Here is a 17,031-nt window from a genome sequence, read left to right on the forward strand (position 1 = left end):
GGGCAGAAATTAGCAGGGCTGAGGATTTCGTCTTTTGGCAGATGCCAGAAGAACTGGAGCAGCTTAGGGAAGAAAAGTGATGAACAGTTCCTTCCTTCCCCCCCCATCCCCTCCACCTCCATTTTCTTCAATGTGGAAACAAAGTTTTAAAATTTGGACGTGGAAATTTTGATTTCTGGAAATATATATGAAATCGGAGGCTGAGGAATACTGATTACAAAGCCAATCTGCATGGTTAAGTGGCTCATTCTTTATGCAGAGCTGCCCACCCTGCCCGCGGTGGGAAGATGTACGTTTTCAACGGCAAAGGGCCGCTGGCCACACGTGTGCCACCCGCGTTCTTATCAGCAACAGACACACAGGTCAGGAAAACCCTTTGCAGCAAGGACCAGCTCAGCTGTGCTCTGGAGAAAGTGTGGCGGGCACCAAACTCATCCCCAGAGCGGGGCCTTTGATCACCCGCGCTGCCACGTTCTCCTGGACGCTGCAGCCCCCACCCGCTTGCTTGTCGGTCCCCCGTAACCGTAAACACCTCCAGGGTTGACCGAAACCAAGGTCACCGTGACCTTCCTCCTGCCCTGCCCCGGGGGCTCCGAGGCTGCGCAGCATCTCGCCGGCCCCTCCGCTTTAGGCTGGAACCCCGGGCTGCTCCCGGGTGGCTCCGCAGAGCCCCGGTGACCGGCGGTGCCGCCGCAGGCAGCGCTTCACCCGCCATCTAGCGGGGCTTCGCCGCCCCTGCGCGGCCTCCCCCGGCCCCGGCCCCGCGGCGGAGGGGGCAGCGCCGGTGAGCCCCGGGGGGCGGGGGGGGCAGCGCCGGTGAGCCCCGGGGGGCGGGGGGGGGCAGCGTGGCCGACCGGCTGCGTGACTGTGCGCTGGGGGCGCGCCGGGGCTGCCGGTGTGCCGCGGGGGGGGGGCGCTCCGAGGGGAGGCTGTGTCCTTCGGGGGGGGGGGGTACGGAGGGGGTGCGCACCGACCGGGGGGTGCACACTTCGGGGGGTGGGGGGCGGGCAGGGATGCGCCCCCGGGGGGTGCGCGCAGTGACTGTGGCGGGGGGAGCGGCGCGCGTACCGCGGGGGACTCCGCACCCGGAGCGTGTACGCCCCCCGGCTGCTGGCGGCCGTGCCCGGAACCGGCGGCTGCGCAGGGCCCGGTGCCGGGGGTGGCACCGCCGGCAGCGTCTGCGGCGGGGCGGGCACGGCGGAGCGCCGCCTCCCCGGGCAGCGGGGCGGGCCGCCCGCTCGGGCCCTGCGCGCTGCGGCCTGGCTGCGCCGGGAGCGGGGCCGATGGAGGCGGCGGGCGGCGGCGGCGCGGCGGGGGGCGGCATCGCCCTGCACGACTTCAGCGGGCGGCTGGGCGAGCAGCGGGTGCACTTCCACGCCATGCGGCTGCGGGACTCGCTCTTCCTCTGGGTGGGCGCCGCGCCCGCCCTCGCCAGCCTGGCCGTCGCCATGTGCAGCCCCCGCGTGAGTGTCCCCGCCGCCTCCCCCGGGCTGCGGGACCCCTGCGGCGGGGCGGGAGGGTGGGGGGCGGCTGGCGGGCCCCCGCCGCCGGCGGGGACTGACCGGCCCCGTGCTCTGCTCCCGTTGCAGGACAGCATCCCCGTGGCCGCCTCGCTGCTGGGCGATCCCTCCGACACCGCCTCCGCCTGCCTGGCGCAGCGCTTGGGTAGGTGCGGGCGGCGGCGGGGCGGGGGGAGGGGGGGCTGCCTTCCGCGGGGCGGGGGGGCCGGGCGGGCCGGGGCTGGGCCGTGCTTGTGGCCGTGGAGCCGCCGCCCCCGGTGTGTGGGGGGGCGCGGGGGGGGCTGGCTCGCTGCCGCCAGCAGATCCCCCGGCAGACCCCCGGCACCGGCGGTTCCCACGCGGAGTCACTTTTTCCCAGCTGTGTGCGAACCCCGGCCCGGGGGCTCTGCCTCAGGGCGCGCCGAGCATCATCCAACGCGTATGTTCATTTAATATTTAAGTTGTTATTTAATATCATATTTAATAGCCCAACCCGGGCCGTGGGTGCGAGGCAGGGAAAGCACATGCTGGTGCCTGTCGAGTGGGATTTCCAGTGACCTCCATAAACCTGCGATGCTTCTGTGCGGTGGGGTGGCCGTCACGCAAGGCACGTGCATTTTGCCTAAAGATGAAGCCAACCCTCATCGCATCTTGCACCCCTTAGCCCCCACATTCTGGGAAGTTCTGGCCTGGAAGGTTCTGGATCGTCTCACAGATGTCAGCATTTGTTCTGCCTGGCCCTGCTGGGCACCTCTGAGGATGTCTTCTTTTTCAGCATGTGTAAGAGTATCCCGCTATGCCTAGCGCAGTGCTGACCTAGCCAGATCCCTGAGTCTTAATGCTTTCAAACTCCTGTATCTCCACTAAAACAAATACCTGGCCTCATGCGTCCTGGCACCTTCACATCCCTGGCTGCCGCATCATGCTGGTCACTCATCATCACCTGCCTGTCACTGATGCAGCTCCAGCTGGTGAGCTGCTGCACTACTTGGTACCAGGTTTTAAATGCAAGATGCTGCACTGCTCAGTTTCATCTTACTTCTGTTACTTTGGTTGGAAGCGCCATGTAATTCTTCTGAATGATTTGTGTGCTGATCTTTGTTACAGGCGACATGCCCTGAGTTTGTATTGTCAGGTAGTTTGATGAGTCTACACCTACTTCTTCAGTATGGCCACTAATGCATTTATCAAAAAGGGTTGCTTACAAGACTGATCTTTGAAAAACAGTACCAGTGTCTTTTCTTCTTCCTGCTAACTTATCTTTTAATAACTGCTGTTGTAGTCTCCCCTGGTGGCAGCTCTTTCTCTACTTACTGGCTTCAATCATTTCCACTTTAAGTAATAATTCTGTGGAGTATTGTATAACATGATTTCTTTATGTGTAATTAGTGCATTATCATTAAGAAGTCAGTAAAAATGTAGTCAGAGAGAGTTTACTTTGGAGAAAGTGTAACAGTTCATGCTGCTTTCCATTTGGTCTCTGCGTTACTCATTACTACTTCTGAATCTTTCTCTTAAGCTTCTGTGTGGCGCCAGAGTCAGGCTAACAGCTCTGTTGTCTTGGTGATTCTCTGTTGTCTCCGTGATTCTCACCCTCTCCTGTTCGTTTTTTTGTTTTGTTTTTTTTTTTTTTTAAATTACACATCCTTGCTATCTCAACTCTTAAAAGACTTATTACTGATGTCACAGATAGGGTTGGTAGTAACGTGCCATTCTTGTATTAGTTCTTTCAGTATTCTAGGTCAGAGGCTGCCTGGGTCACCTGACTTTTCTCCTAGTAAGTGGCCTCGGTTTTGCTGCCTTTTTTAAAAAAGGTAATTTTCTTATTTACATTGCTAATTTCACATACTTTGTTAGTGAGAAGCGAGTGTTGCTTGGTACTGGAATATTGGTTACTCTTTATCCTCAGAGCGTAATGCACCTTCCTATTTTTTTTTTTTTTGTGTGCCTTTAGTGTCTTTCATTATTTCATTTTAAGCTTGCTGTGCCAGCTACGGCCCAGCTAGGCTTTTAGTCAATGTTCCTCTGTATCTGTGCCATCTAAACTCTGGGTTGCAGATATCCTTGCTAGTCAGCCCCTTTTGTATTCTATTTATACATAGATACTATTCTTCCTCGTGCTATCCTGCTTGAGGATATTGATACTGTATTGAGAAAGGCCTGTAGGGCTTTTTCACCTTTGGTTGGAAGGACAAAGTCAGTAATACACTTCTGGCTTTGAATAATTATTTTTCCTCTTCACCTGAGCATAACTGACTTTTGAAAAAAGAAATACATCTTCTTTCTGAAATCCTACAACTTAGTATTTAAGCTTGCTGTTGGCACTCCAGCAATTCAAGTCAGCTCATGGTCGCTTATTCCAAAATTATTTATTCTCCTGAAACCAGTGGATCTGCAAGATCATCACTAAGCATCTCTGTATCTTCTTTGTTCGGAGTGTTCGGTAAGGAAATCTGTGTTCTGCCTTGGCTAGAAACACCAAGCTTTACTGTTATTGGTGTTTAGTTTTCCTCTGGGAAATTAAACCCTGTTACTCCCATAAATTCTGTAATAACAGAGATGCTATTCACAGCCATGTCTGACTTTTAGCTGTACTTCCAAGGTAGCCTTTCTAACCATCCTGCCATGTGGTAATCTTCAGGCAGGCAGTATCTTCCCTGCCACTGCCCGCCCCCCCCATGCCGTCACCATTTTTAGCATACCGTTTCCATTCTGGTCTTTGCAAGCGCTAACTTAAGTAATGTATGATGCCATTTGAATATAAGTATTTTTATTTCTTATCCTTCCCAGTCTTTGCCATTTATTCTTGCAATGCCAGGTTCCCTGCCACAGGGGAAGCAGGAGTTTCAGCGCTGCTGTGCATCAGTGTACACGTTCTCCCGTGTGGAGACTGGTAGGGGCCCTAGCCACAGCAGCTGCATTTGGTGTACTGACTCCTTCCTTATTTCAGGGTTGGGTTTTTTTTTTCCCTTTTCCACTGCTGAAGACACATTTGCCATGTTCCTATTCCTCTTTCTACCTATTTTTACCTGTATCTGTTTGTGTTAGGTGGGTGGACTGTTTCCCACCAGCCTGCCTGATTGCTTTGGCATGAGATATGTCTCGCTAGTCAAGAAACCCAAATCGTAAAAGATTGTTTCCCATAGATTAGTGGAGTCCAATTCTTGAGAATGCCTTGTCCATTAGTGCCTCCCTTACCTGCCTATCCTGAAATCACAGTGCTTTTGGCCACAGTCACTGCTGAAAAGCACCACGGCTTCATCTTCCCTCTGTAGGGACTGGCTGGCTCTCGGTGAAGATCACCTTCGCCTCTTCTTTGAGGCTTTCTGGGCTGGGCACAGTTCTCCTCCACCACCTACCTCTCTTCCAGCATGAATGGTCTACAAACTTTTAACGCCTAATGCTTGTTCTGTCCATTCTCCTGCTGCTACGCCTCTTCAGACTTAGACTGGTGCCCAGTCCATAAGGTTGTAGGAGTGGGTCTGTGCTGGCGTAGTGCCTCGTGGCACCTGGCATGCCGCGGCTGCTGGCTGCTGGAGAAGCTTTCCTCCACTTCGAGGGGCTGGTGCAACAGGGATTATTAGCCAGGCAATGTGAGGAGCAGCCCCGCTGCAGGGCTTTTTCAGTAAGCCTTATCTTTTGCAGTTTTCTGCTTTATTCTGAAGTTGCGGAGAGTCTTCCGTGGAGGCATAAGGTCTTCCCTCTTTCGTCCTTCCCGTAAGAGTCCACGTGTCCAAATGAATCTGCAGGCAAGGTCTCTCTTCCCAAGTAGCAAGTGATAAGACAAGAGGAAATGGCCTCAAGTTGCACCAGGGGAGGTTTAGATTGGATATTAGGAAAGATTTCTTCACTGAAAGGGTGGTCAAGCACTGGAGCAGGCTGCCCAGGGAAGCGGCTGAGTTGCCATCCCTGGAGGTATTTAAAAGACATGTGGACATGGCATTTGGGGACATGGTTTAGTGGTGGACTTGGCAGTGTTAGGTTTGTGGTTGGACTCGATAATCTTAGAAGTCTTTTCTAACCTAAATGACTCTGTGATTCTATGAAGTGGGGACAGAAAAGGTCCTGCTCCCCCTTAGAGCCCGGGAAGGGTGCTGGGAGCAGAGCTGCTTGGTGCAGGCAGCCCTGAGGGATTCATGGTGTTGCTGGGAACTGGAACAGCATCCCAGAGACTCGGTTGGATCTTACGCAAACATAATTAAGAAGTTGAGTTTTGACACTGCAGTGTACAATATAGCTTCGTTAGCTAGGATAATGGTATTAATTAGTTCAGAATTAGCATTGCATTCATTTAGGGCATGATGATGAAGCACTAGTGCTTACAAAACATGCTGCTTTATACCACAAAATCTGGTGCCAAGCACTTTTGCAATCAGAGCAACGTGCTGCATTACATCAGCATTTTGTAGTGCCAAGTCTTAAAAGGCAAATGAGTCCTTGCATTTCAGAAACAGCTCTGCTTTTACTGAGCTGGGAAGCTGGTAACCTGTTAGAATGGAAAATAATAATAAATTGATTTTCATAATGAAAATGCCTCAAAGGACTTGTTTAACTACATTTTATATGTCTATATAGGTCTTCTGTAGTTAACTTTCTCACGTAGAAAGGACCGATGTATTAGTTCTGGTGTCTTTATTTTAAATTTTTAAATTTCAGATGATATTTTTGAATATTCAGCACAACAGTCTGATTTGTCCCTAGCATCATCAGCTCCCAGCTCAGCCCAGAATATCTCGTGACCCGAATACCATTTTTTGTCCTCCATTTTACACAACTCGGTTTAATTTTAGTGCCTATTTTGCCTCTATGTTGCTTACATTCTTCACAAAATTTAGCTTTAGCAATATATAGAGAGTTACAGCTTTGCTATATTACTATGGTAAAATCTAAGTAGGATTCCATTTTATTTATAAAACACTTATTGGTGTTATCTGATCTGCACTGATAATTAAGTCTTCCTTCCCCAGTGGACGTTATTTTTGTCACTGTTAATTAGTTCTGTCATGGAAGGCAGCTTTTAATTTTATAGCACCTCTCTCTAGGTATTTGTCATTACAGTAACTTGGAACTTGTGCTCAGCTTCATCACATCCAGCCCAGGCTCTCCAGCCTCTTGAGTGTTCATGGACACGATACAAATAAAGGTTAAAGGCAACACATTTATTGACAGCAGGCTTAGACAAGACTGGTGCGTGCTTTTTGGGAGCCTTTTTAGGGGTTCACAGTAAAACAGAACTTTGTTAATTGGGGCCCAATCACTTTCCTGTGCACTTTTCCCTCTGTTAAGTGTTTTCCACAGCACAGAGTTACCAACTCATAAACTAGATTTCAGTGCTAAGAGTCCAGTATAGTCTGTGGTTTCACTTAAACTGTACTATATTTAAGAAGCATCCAAAGTCCACTAAAAGCGCTGCAAGGCTTTTTAGTGACTTAATGGCTGTTTGCATCAGGCCAGGTAGTCACCAGGCTTATATTGCCCATTTCAACGACCTGCATAGTTTTGCTCAACATGCCAGTGCTCAGGTACTTGTTCTGCTGTTCCTTTATAACTGGGTCCAGCTTGGCAGGAGTAGAGAACGTAGTCTTAGAAATCTGCATGATACAGGTTTTTAAGAGGCTTGCTTGACCACCATCATCACTTTTATATAAAGAGCAAACTATGGCTGACTATTGTTTTGTCTTTTAGCCAGCAAGACGAAAAAACAGATATTTGTTAGCTACAATCTTCAAAACACAGACAGCAATTTCACCTTGCTCATAGAAAACAGGATCAAAGAAGAAATGATGGCTTTTCCAGAGAAGTTCTGAGTTTGCATCATTATAAAATAACCTGAAGTTTTTGTTTTAGAAAACCTGATTGCAATCTTCACACTGACATTTAGTACATTTGTTTTGTATTGTTTTGTTTCAATTTGCAATTGTTATTAAATATAGATGGACCTAAACACACTTGGACCTGGATTTTTTTTTTTTTTCAAATTTGCTACTCTGTTAAGTAGGGGACAGGTAAGTAGAATAGAAAATATTCTGCAATGTATGAACATCATTGTAAAAATGTGCGCAGAGTCTGGCCTCCATTCAGTACTGGGATCTGCTGGGAAATTGGTTCCAAATTCTAGCTGTACAATTAATCTGTTATGGATTAGTATTGAACATAGTATGGCAGCTTGTAGCGCTCAAATAAGAAAGCCCACATTTTTGTGTTGTGAAGCTGTAACAAAACGAGTGTTGCTTTGCTCCTTTTAGCCCCTGTTGGTTGTTGATACTAGTGCTAAACACTGGATTTCCTTCAATCTCTTGGGCACTGAGGAAGGGTTTCACAAAGGGTTATCTGTACATCCCTGAGGGCTACACAGAAAGGAAAAGCACAGCTAGAATTTCAGGGCCATAGATAAAACTGTCAGGCTGCTAGAAGAGCATCATGTGTGTAAATTGAGCAGACTTAGAAAAATCAGAGCGGTCACGACCACCACTGCAAAGTGTCCTGCTTCTACATCTCTGGACTTGCTTTTAGGTAGGATGGATATTCTTTCAAAGGCAGATCCATGGGCTGTTTTGTTCATTGAGAAAGGCAGGTAAAAGTGAAGTATACCAAAACTCCAAACCAGCCCCAGAGCCAGTGGCAGGGTAGCCATCTGCAGCTGTCGGTGTGTGCCATGCTGTGGCACACTGCCTGTTCGCAGCGATTTGGAGGAACACTGAGGTACCAACCTGATGAGCGAGTCCAGGTTACTTCTTTTTTCATTGCAAGTTGAGCCCTGCCTCAGACATAAGCTTCTGAAACAAACAAAACCCACTGGTACTGCTGCTAGACAACTGTCCTAAGTTCATCAGTTTTTCTGTAGGGTCTTACCTTGCTGTGGCACCATAATCAGCAATTAAAAACTTTAACCGAGAGGTTGCTGATGTAGGGGGTGCAAACCTGATGAGCCTCTTGTCCAAAGGGGTTTGAACACCCGGTGGCTTCGGTGTTGGCAGATTTGACGTGGGCGCAGAGGGCCTTTCCTTACCTGCTGCGAACAGTCGCTGGTCCTTGGCTGCAGTTCAAGATCAGAATAGCAAAAAGCAACTGTTGGAGGGTATTTTCTTTTTAATTTACATGAGCCAGGAAACAGACTCAACCATTCTCCTGTGATTATCGTAAAGGATAATTAGTTGCAAATCAATGTGCTGATTTAATTAGCCTGATTTACAAGCAGCTCATTCTGTTTGTAGAGGAGGGTAGGACTGTTTGCTGAGATGCCACTGACATTAGCCACTGCCGAGCCGTTCCAGAAGTCATTGCGAGGGAGCCAGACCAAGGAGAGCAAACTGATGGGACAACGTCTTTTTATTCTGTACATTTACATACAAAGTTCTTTTCAGTAGGTACAACAGATGTAACATCATGCAGACATTTAGCTTGTAAGACTGTTTTCAGTACTTGATTTAAGCTTGTGCTATGAGGAAGCACCACCAGACTATTCATGATCAAAACATACAGTAACACGATTCTTTTAAAACTTCATCAGAAACTGAAATGGGGAGGGAGGTCTCACCCACTAGACATAACACACCGTACTCCTTTCCCAAAACATTTTACACAATACATTTAAAATGAGGTTTGTAATTTTATTTTTCTTAAAAAAAAAAAAAGTTACAGTGGGGGAGATCATCCCACCCACTTACTAGCGTTGTCTTATGTGCCAGCTACAGGTGCAACTTGACATTCACAGAGTTCAGTTAATGGCACTTCTGCTTCCAGTTTGGTGACCTTTAGTGTTGGGTCCAGGAAGTGGCAACAGTTAAGTAAAATACTTCCATTAAAAAAAAAAAACAACAACAAAACAAACCCAAACAAAAAACCTGCTCAATGAAACCAAGAAGTAAATCACACAAATCCCTTTCTGAGTGACCACAAAACACTTGCAAACGGGCGACTTGTTATCCATTTGCAGTGTGTCTGGTAACAAAAGCAGTACCGAAACCTTAAAAGGGGACAAAACCCCCAACATCAAGCATAATGTCACTTTCACATTTTTGTTTAAACTTACAAAGATGGAATAAAGCCCTTGAATGGTAAACCCAAAGGAAAATTCACTGATGAACTTAGAGGTTACTGAAGGTTCACAGAAAAAGGCCAAAATGAATAGGGCAGCTCTGACCGCTTTCCCTGTTGCAGTGGCCAGAAAGAGCCACCTGAGAAAAGCCTTTCCTGGTGATGGCTGTGGAGGAGACGCAGCTGCGGAGCTGGTGGTGCAGCAGACCAGGACCCCAGCAGAGTGCCCTGTCCTGCTGCAGGACCAGGCGGAGCAGGGTAAGCATCTCCGTGTTTCCTTTCTGCCCTGCTGCATCACCTGGTACCCGACTCCTCCATGCAAGATACGCTTAGCAAAGGCTTTTCAACTCTGTGAGCGTGTGTGGAAAAAATTAATCATCACAGAAGTGTTTATTTTTTCAGGAAAAGGAGAAAAACTGGAGCTGCCAAGGCAGGGAATTAAGTTTGTGTTTCATTGTCGTGACAGAGGCAGAGGGCCAGACCAACTGGACAAGTTTGGGTTCCCCATGTTGCAGAAGATCAGTACCAACTACCTGGTTTCAGGCAAAAAAACCGCAAAAGCAGTAAATCATGTCAATTTCATAAGATTAAAAAAAAAAAAAAAAAGCTGCATGTTCCTGTCACCTAGTTTGTTTACTATATAAATGTTGATATGTTTAAACAACCATTCACTTCCCTGGGTCCGTCTGTCATCACAGAGCAACCACCAGAATAGGAAACAATAAAGCGCTGTGGACAACAGTGGTGAGCACACCAGGACCGCTGACAGTGCTGGAAGCAGCCAGTTCTATAGGCTTGTGGATGGTCTACAAGAGCCGTACCGTAGCTTGAGCACACAGGCACAGAGACCATGAACGAAGGAGCCGCTGGCTCCACGGCACGATGGACGGCAGGACGCTGCTCTCCGCCTCTGCGCTTGCACCTTCTCCACTTTCAGGCCCTTTTTCTCTTCCCTTAAGACTTGTTTTGCTTCTTCAATTTTTTTGTTGTGAAACCCTGTTTGTTTTTCCCCCACCTCAATGTGCGTGGCTTGCAACAAGCATCTTGCATCGAAGGCAAAAGGTATTGCACAAATCTGGCATGTGAATACTGCGCGAATGGGGAACGCCTGGGCTTTTTCCTTAGGTGAACACTGACTGCGGAATCTCAGCACAAAACAAAATGAGAAGCAGCTGCGCTCAAGCTCGACAATAAAACTTGAGTGCAAGGAAGATCGGGCTCTCACTGTCACAGCAAGTCTAGCAAAGGTGAAAAAAAACAGTAGTGTAACTTTGGGCAAAACTACCATCAACTGGTCCAGTGTTTTCTTACCAGGCTCAAGAAGAACCTGAATGTCCACATCCTCTGTACAAAAATTAGCAGCTTTAGGACAACATTGTTACTCTGAACACAACAATCTGTCGCTTCTGCAGGTCTACCTGTCCCCTTGCAGCATCTGAGGCTGTGCTACTTACTGCATCGCCCACCCAGGAGCATGTATCTTTGATTTATTGGGGACTGTAAGAAGACATCGGCAGCCTAATGGAGGATGGAAATTGTTAGGTACAGTAGTTAATTGACAATATATACAGCAAAGGAGAAAGGGGGAGGGAAGGTAGAGGAGGAAAGTGCAAATGAGCACTTTCTACGTGTGTGAACGCAAGATGTACATCAAACAAAGTGGCAATCATATGGACACTCAATACAACATTGACATCCTGCTGCTCTGTTTGTCTGAACGTCTGCACTACCGAGCAATCACAAATGGATGGCCTGAGTGAGAAAGGAGAAGAGGGAGGGAGAGCAGGGAGATTAACTACAATGCAAGAAAGCTGTTTGTTTACAAAGTCCTTGCATTGGAACTAGATCCTCACGATATTCACACAGTGAGAACCAAAAGCCGATGGCCAAAGGAAATAGTTGGTTTGGGGCCTGGAGGAGAGAAGTTGAGTGGCCACTATCAAAGTGCCATCTGCACAGCAGGAGACAAACTGGATGTTCACTTTGCTTGGGCTAGAGTAGGACTGATCCAATTTGAGTAAACTTTTTTTTTTTTCCTGAATGAAAATCCTACGAGAGCAGTTGGGGACGCGGGGAAATCTGTGTGAGTTCATTGTATATTCTTGGGTCAGAACCAGAAAACACCTGTAAAAGCCCCAAGACAGCCAACAGCAGACCATAAGTCATTATTCACAGGCCATCAACTCATTCCTTTCAAATAGTCACTTAAACATTTTGTCCGTGTAAATTTAAACCCCGAACCCTGGTTCTAAAACCAGGTAAGATAATACCAGGACACTCATTCCCGGGAGTGGGAAGCCCAGTTGTGCTGTCTTTTGGAATAAAAGTACGGATCGTAGCCCATGCTCCTTACTTTTCACCTCTGCTGGTCTATGCTCTTCCTCTGGAGCAGTCAGTCAGAGATTCTGGGCCTCCTGGTAATTAAAGCCATTCCTGGCAAAACTAATTTTTGCATCATTGGTCAGATCATTTACATTATCAACACTACTATTAAAGACCAGCAGGAACTGGCTAAAATAGATTAATGGACTCTTAAAATGCAGAAGGCTGATTCTTGTTGAAAATCAGCTTATTTGGGTAGGGTTTTCTTCACTGCATTCAGTAAAAAACCCCAAAACTAATACAGAAAGTAACTTTTAAGTGCACATGGGCTATAAAAACAAACACAAGCTGCCTAAAATGCAGTCAGAGTTTGAGTCACAACAGGCTTTGCTCTGTTTTTTCTTTTTTCTTTTGGTGTACACAAACACAGCAGGCAACGTGGGCGCTTGGACTTTCTAGACAGGCAGAAGAACGTTGCACAAGTCTTAAGTTTCAGTCAATTCAACTTTGCAGTGGATCCCTCTTTCCTTTAAAGAAACACAAAAACAAAACAGAAAACAATCCCCCCCATGGTTTCTTTCTTGGAATGGCTGCACCTCTTATAATAAGATGGCTTCATTTTTGTGATCTATGAAAGGAAAAGGAAATAAAGTGCTTCTTGAGAATAAATCAAAATAAATATACATATTTAATGGCAGGAAAAAAAAGAGTTCTGAAGGGCTACCTCCAGCCAGGTCTTTTCTCAGATGAGTCTTTTCCCCCATAACTTTTTCAAGAGCAATCTGCACAACAGTTGAAGATGCCAAAAGTTGCTTTAGCAGCAGAGTTGAATTCCCCCAAATCTGTCTGCTCCATCACTGGTTTGTAAAATCTGTGCAAAACACCTTTGCCCAAAGTGCTGCTCCTCCTGCACAACAGCATCAAATAAAATACAAAAGAAAGAGGAGAATGGAAAAAAAAACAAACGAAAACCCCACCCAACCAAAAACAACAAGAAAAAGAATATCCACCCGGTTACATCGACTTCATCCCATTGGCAGTGGTGTTCTCTGAGATCCCGTCACTCACGGCTGCTGAGTCATGAAGGCCAGAGTAATCCTTGAGTTCAGAGTTTGTCAGGAGTAGGGGCTGCTCCCCCTTCTTGTGTGGCAGGAGAGGCTGCCGGGTGTAATGTTCCCCGTCCGGGATGTTCTCAGGCAGGTTCTGGTTCTTGCTCTCCGGCAGCAGCAGGATGCAGATGATGCAGATGAGCGTACAGCAGGCGAAGATGACATGGTGGAGGAAGTAGCCTTTCTGGTTGTGAAGCTCCATGATGGGGGCGGTCAGGCGGCCGAAGCCCGCGCTGGCCAGGACCAGCCCCAGCCCGCCTCCCCTGCGGACACAGCAGAGGTGAGAGCCCGGCCCCGCAGCCCCCTCGCTCCTGGTCCCGCAGCCCAACCCCCTGTCCAGCACGCACCTGAGCATCAGAAAGCTCTGAGGCAAGCCTGGCTTGCTCACAGCTTTCATACTGCACGGTAACTCAAGCAGGGAATTGCTTTGCTGTCGTAGATCATTGCTGCCTCTTTGCCTCAGCGTGGGGAAACAACTATACCCACTGCAGTAGCTTTTCACACCCGTGTAACTGCCCCCGTGTAAGAGGAAGAGGAGCTTTGTCATGTGAGTGTGTAGACAGCCCTCTAAAGTATTCCTATTTCCAAGTATTTCTATATTCAGTGGAGGATAACCAGATTTCACTTCGCATGCCAGCCTTCTCCAGCTCACGCCAAGAAGCAGTAGGTGCAAAAGTCAATTTTGGCTGCCTCTAAAGTGTCTTGCATCAGTCAGCAGTGGAGGCAGGAGATTATAGGCCACTACCCTGGTCCCTTACACAAAACACTGAGTGCTGAAATATTTTCTCCATAAAAACACGTTGTGGCTAGAACCTCTCAACACACTGATGTTATAATAAAATGCACACTTTTCAGAAAAAAAAGATAACATAGCTAGTGGTCAGAACAGGAAAACAAGAGTTTGGGATTCATTTCTGAGACCTCCTCTTAACTCGCTGTACAAGTTCAGGTACATCCCTCACTTCACTCTTTCTTGTTCTTCTTGTGTCACAGAAAGGTTACAAAAACCTTAGCATTGGTGAAATGCTTAAATTATAAATAGGTAACTTTATAAAATATTTATAAAATATTTATAAAATAATAGCAGAAATACTTATTAATTAAATGCAACGTGCTTGTGTATTGAGATGATACATACATGCACAACAAAAAACAACAGAAACACATTAAAGCTTAAAAAAAGTGCAAGAATAACCTCACCTTCCTCCAGCTGCAAGCGTGGCAGCTGCTTGTGCAAGCCAAATTCAGTGCTCTCTCATGACACTCGCCTATGCCAGCAACCTCTCTTGCAGTCCCTCGTCTTGCTCATCAGCCTCTCCAGCCGCTGGAGCAGCGGGCCGGGCACACCTGCAGCACCATGTGCATGCCCACCTTGTTCCGAGGCACAGCTCGTGCTCATCTCTGCTGGGTGACCCCGCGCAGAAGCGGCACCGCAGGCGTTTCTCTGGGGCAGACCATTCCCTCCTCCTGCTGCGGCACCACTGAGGTCTCCAGCCAGCCAAGTGTCACCCTCAAGTGACTTGTTTTAGTAAAACCTTTGAGAGTGGCAGCCTGTCCTTCGTTTCCCAAAGACCCTGCTGCCTGCAGAGGGAGGTCTCCCTGTGAGCTTAATCACTGGCACCCTGCTCCCCACGCCTCCATCCCCAGGCTCGCCTGGGCAGCACGCTTCCTGCAGCTCCTCTGGGAGATGCCATCTATTCCCAAACCCTCTGGTGATCAGATGGGCTCAGGTGCTTCAGTTCCTGGCCCAAAAGCAGAGATGTAATTATTAACGATAACTGGACCTTATAGAAGACAACTGAACTGCTTTACATCAGCCATTTGGAAAAAAAGAAAGCTTCATCGACTATTGAGCATACTAGAAATCACAGCATTACAAACCTACAAATGCCAAATTCACTCAGCCAACCACCGTGTTAAAGCTAATCTGCACCCAATCCTTTCCAAAACCCACCGCTGCTTACTTGACAGTTGAAGTGCAGCAAGCACAGGGTTCAAAAGATGCTCTTGGGACACTGACTGGATCAAAAATTCACATATGCACCTTCTAATTCTTCCGACTCGGCAGGGCATTTTTCACAGACAACAGTGATTTCCCCAAATACCGCAAAAGCCCTTATTAAAAACTTGCCAGCTTTCCAATGGCAATTTAGCAACCCAGCTGAATGCGGCCATTGTGCAGCTGGCCTCCCTGCAACTTCATTAATACGCTCACATGAGTAATCGACACAACCAGCCCTGAATGCATGGCAAATCACTCTCCAAGCTGGCTCTGGAGCAACAAAAACCTGGCTTATTTACATCAGTATTTGCTACAGCTAAATTGTATCTCAACCCCCAAGAAGGACCTGAGGTGAGTTTTAAAAGCCGCTGTAGAAGGACATCAAACAAGCTGAAAGGAAACAGGAAAAGGCAACAACAAAGGCGGCTCTGTCATTACAGGGCAAGTAGCTTCAGATTTGGAAGGGGGAAAAAAAAAAAAGTTTTTCCATATGACACCAGTCATTAGAACAGGCATTACTTTATCCAGCACCATCACAACCTGACAAAAGAATGCTTGAAAATACATTTCGGTGTGTGTCCTAGAAGATGTTTTTTTAAAAAATGTTTGATTATACTGCAAAGACATAAATTCAGGGGCGGGGGGAGGGGAGGAGAGAAAAGGAAACTGAAAAATGCTGTCAGGAATTTTTTGTTATTCACATGCACATCAGGGAAATGGGTAGAGGGCAAGAGAGGCAGCACCCTTGTAATTCACACTTTCTGCAGGTGCCACAGGGCAGCAGGTGGAAATCAAAACCATTGAGGGTGTTTTTGGGGCACCGCTCTTCCTCAGTGCCAGGTCTCCCGTGGGAGGAGGCCAGTGTCGGTGCTTCCAGGGCGCTCTGAGCTGCAAAGCAGAGCCAGGAGAGGGACTGTGAGGGCTGCTGGCTTATGGTCCTGGCGTGGGCAAATCATGAAAGGACCTTGGTCCACAATTTTGCCCTCAGAAGGGGCCTCCTAGCTCACAGGGGAGAATTTCCTCGCTTGCTGCCGCAGCGTTTTTTCAGAGAGCAGCAAAACACCCTCAGTGATATTCTCTGCTCAAACCAGGCTAAGCCCAAGAAAGGGGATTTGCCCTTCTCACCACTGCTCAGGGGAGCAGAGGAACGTTAATCCCATCTTCAGATGGCCATTTGTCTGTCTTGAGCAAACATCTCGGCGGGTGGCACGGCTCAGGGTACAAAAGAGCCAGAGCGCCACTCGGGCTGGAGGAGTGGAGAAGATTTTGGGAGAGCATGTGCTCCAGCCTCCCGCCCAAAGCAGGGCCAGCACTGGATTCAGACCAGGTTTTGAGGGCTCTGACCAGCCAGCTCAGGCACTTCTTGAAGTCAGTCCTTGGAAACCTCCATGGTTTTTCCCTGCCTTTCCTGTCTGTAAGTGACCCTGTTGTGCGCTCAGTCCCAGGCCAGAGCTTCTTTGGCACACCAGGATGCCCTCGGCTTCACGGGGCAAGGCGCTGCCTTTGGAAAGCCAGGCCTGGTTCAGGTCCCAGTAAACAGCACCGTACCAGCTGGAAATTTGGGTTGAGATGGCTCTTGATGGGTAAAGCTCCTAATTTCTAATTTCCACTCTCCATTTCTTTGGCCAGGTGGGCACAAAAGCAGGACAGAGAGAGAAAAACCAACAGATCTCTCTCCCACTTGGTAGTAACTGAGCACACAGAGGACGGGGAGAGGACACACTATGCTTTCCTCAGCCTGTTCCTACCTAGTAGCTGGGCAGACCGCAGTGGTGTTCCCATTAAGATTATTAGAGATGGATTATCAGCACCCCTTGGTGCTTAGATTCAGTTTTTGGAAGGAGCTCCATACCAAAGCCCCCGGTACAAGGAAGGGGAGCTGCAGGTGAAGCTCTCCTAACCTAGCGCCAGGAGACCGGGGTGCAGCGCAAGGGTACGAAGACCCCTCTGTGCCACATGACAGCATGGGACCTTTGTGCTTCTGGAGCAGGTGGCACCTCTGGGCGATGAAGATGGCTGCTTTCCTCCTACACCGCTGTAACTGTTCATCTCAACCCCACAG

General features: G+C 48.2%; 2 protein-coding genes across 6 annotated transcripts in view; one reads left to right on the forward strand and one right to left on the reverse strand.

The window, feature by feature from the left end:
* Positions 1 to 1,196: 1,196 nt before the first annotated feature.
* Positions 1,197 to 7,447, forward strand: PSMG4 (proteasome assembly chaperone 4). Its single transcript, XM_080381226.1, has 3 exons — positions 1,197 to 1,463; positions 1,590 to 1,665; positions 7,185 to 7,447. The coding sequence occupies exons 1-3, from the start codon at positions 1,284 to 1,286 to the stop codon at positions 7,304 to 7,306; spliced, it is 378 nt and encodes a 125-aa protein (XP_080237352.1). The 5' UTR covers positions 1,197 to 1,283; the 3' UTR covers positions 7,307 to 7,447.
* Positions 7,448 to 8,810: 1,363 nt separating this feature from the next.
* SLC22A23 (solute carrier family 22 member 23) overlaps positions 8,811 to 17,031 on the reverse strand; it is a 113,756-nt gene continuing 105,535 nt past the window's right edge. For 3 of the 5 annotated variants that reach the window (XM_080381225.1, XM_080381222.1, XM_080381224.1), the window contains one exon: positions 8,811 to 13,230. In XM_080381225.1, coding sequence (XP_080237351.1) covers positions 12,873 to 13,230 — 358 coding nt within the window. In that variant the 3' untranslated portion in view covers positions 8,811 to 12,872. The remainder of the gene's footprint in view (positions 13,231 to 17,031) is intronic. The other 2 variants (XR_013927189.1, XM_080381223.1) reach the window with 2 other exon arrangements.

The sequence above is a fragment of the Falco punctatus genome (genome assembly GCF_963210335.1).
Source record: "Falco punctatus genome assembly, chromosome: 3".
Classification (NCBI taxonomy): Eukaryota; Metazoa; Chordata; class Aves; order Falconiformes; family Falconidae; genus Falco; species Falco punctatus.

Bases quoted from the DNA above. Each gene is read 5' to 3' on its own strand.
- PSMG4 (XM_080381226.1), top strand. From the start codon at position 1,284: ATGGAGGCGGCGGGCGGCGGCGGCGCGGCGGGGGGCGGCATCGCCCTG. The intron at 1,464-1,589 runs GTGAGTGTCCCC...CTCCCGTTGCAG, and splicing joins TCGCCATGTGCAGCCCCCGC to GACAGCATCCCCGTGGCCGC. The intron at 1,666-7,184 runs GTAGGTGCGGGC...TTTGTCTTTTAG, and splicing joins CTGCCTGGCGCAGCGCTTGG to CCAGCAAGACGAAAAAACAG.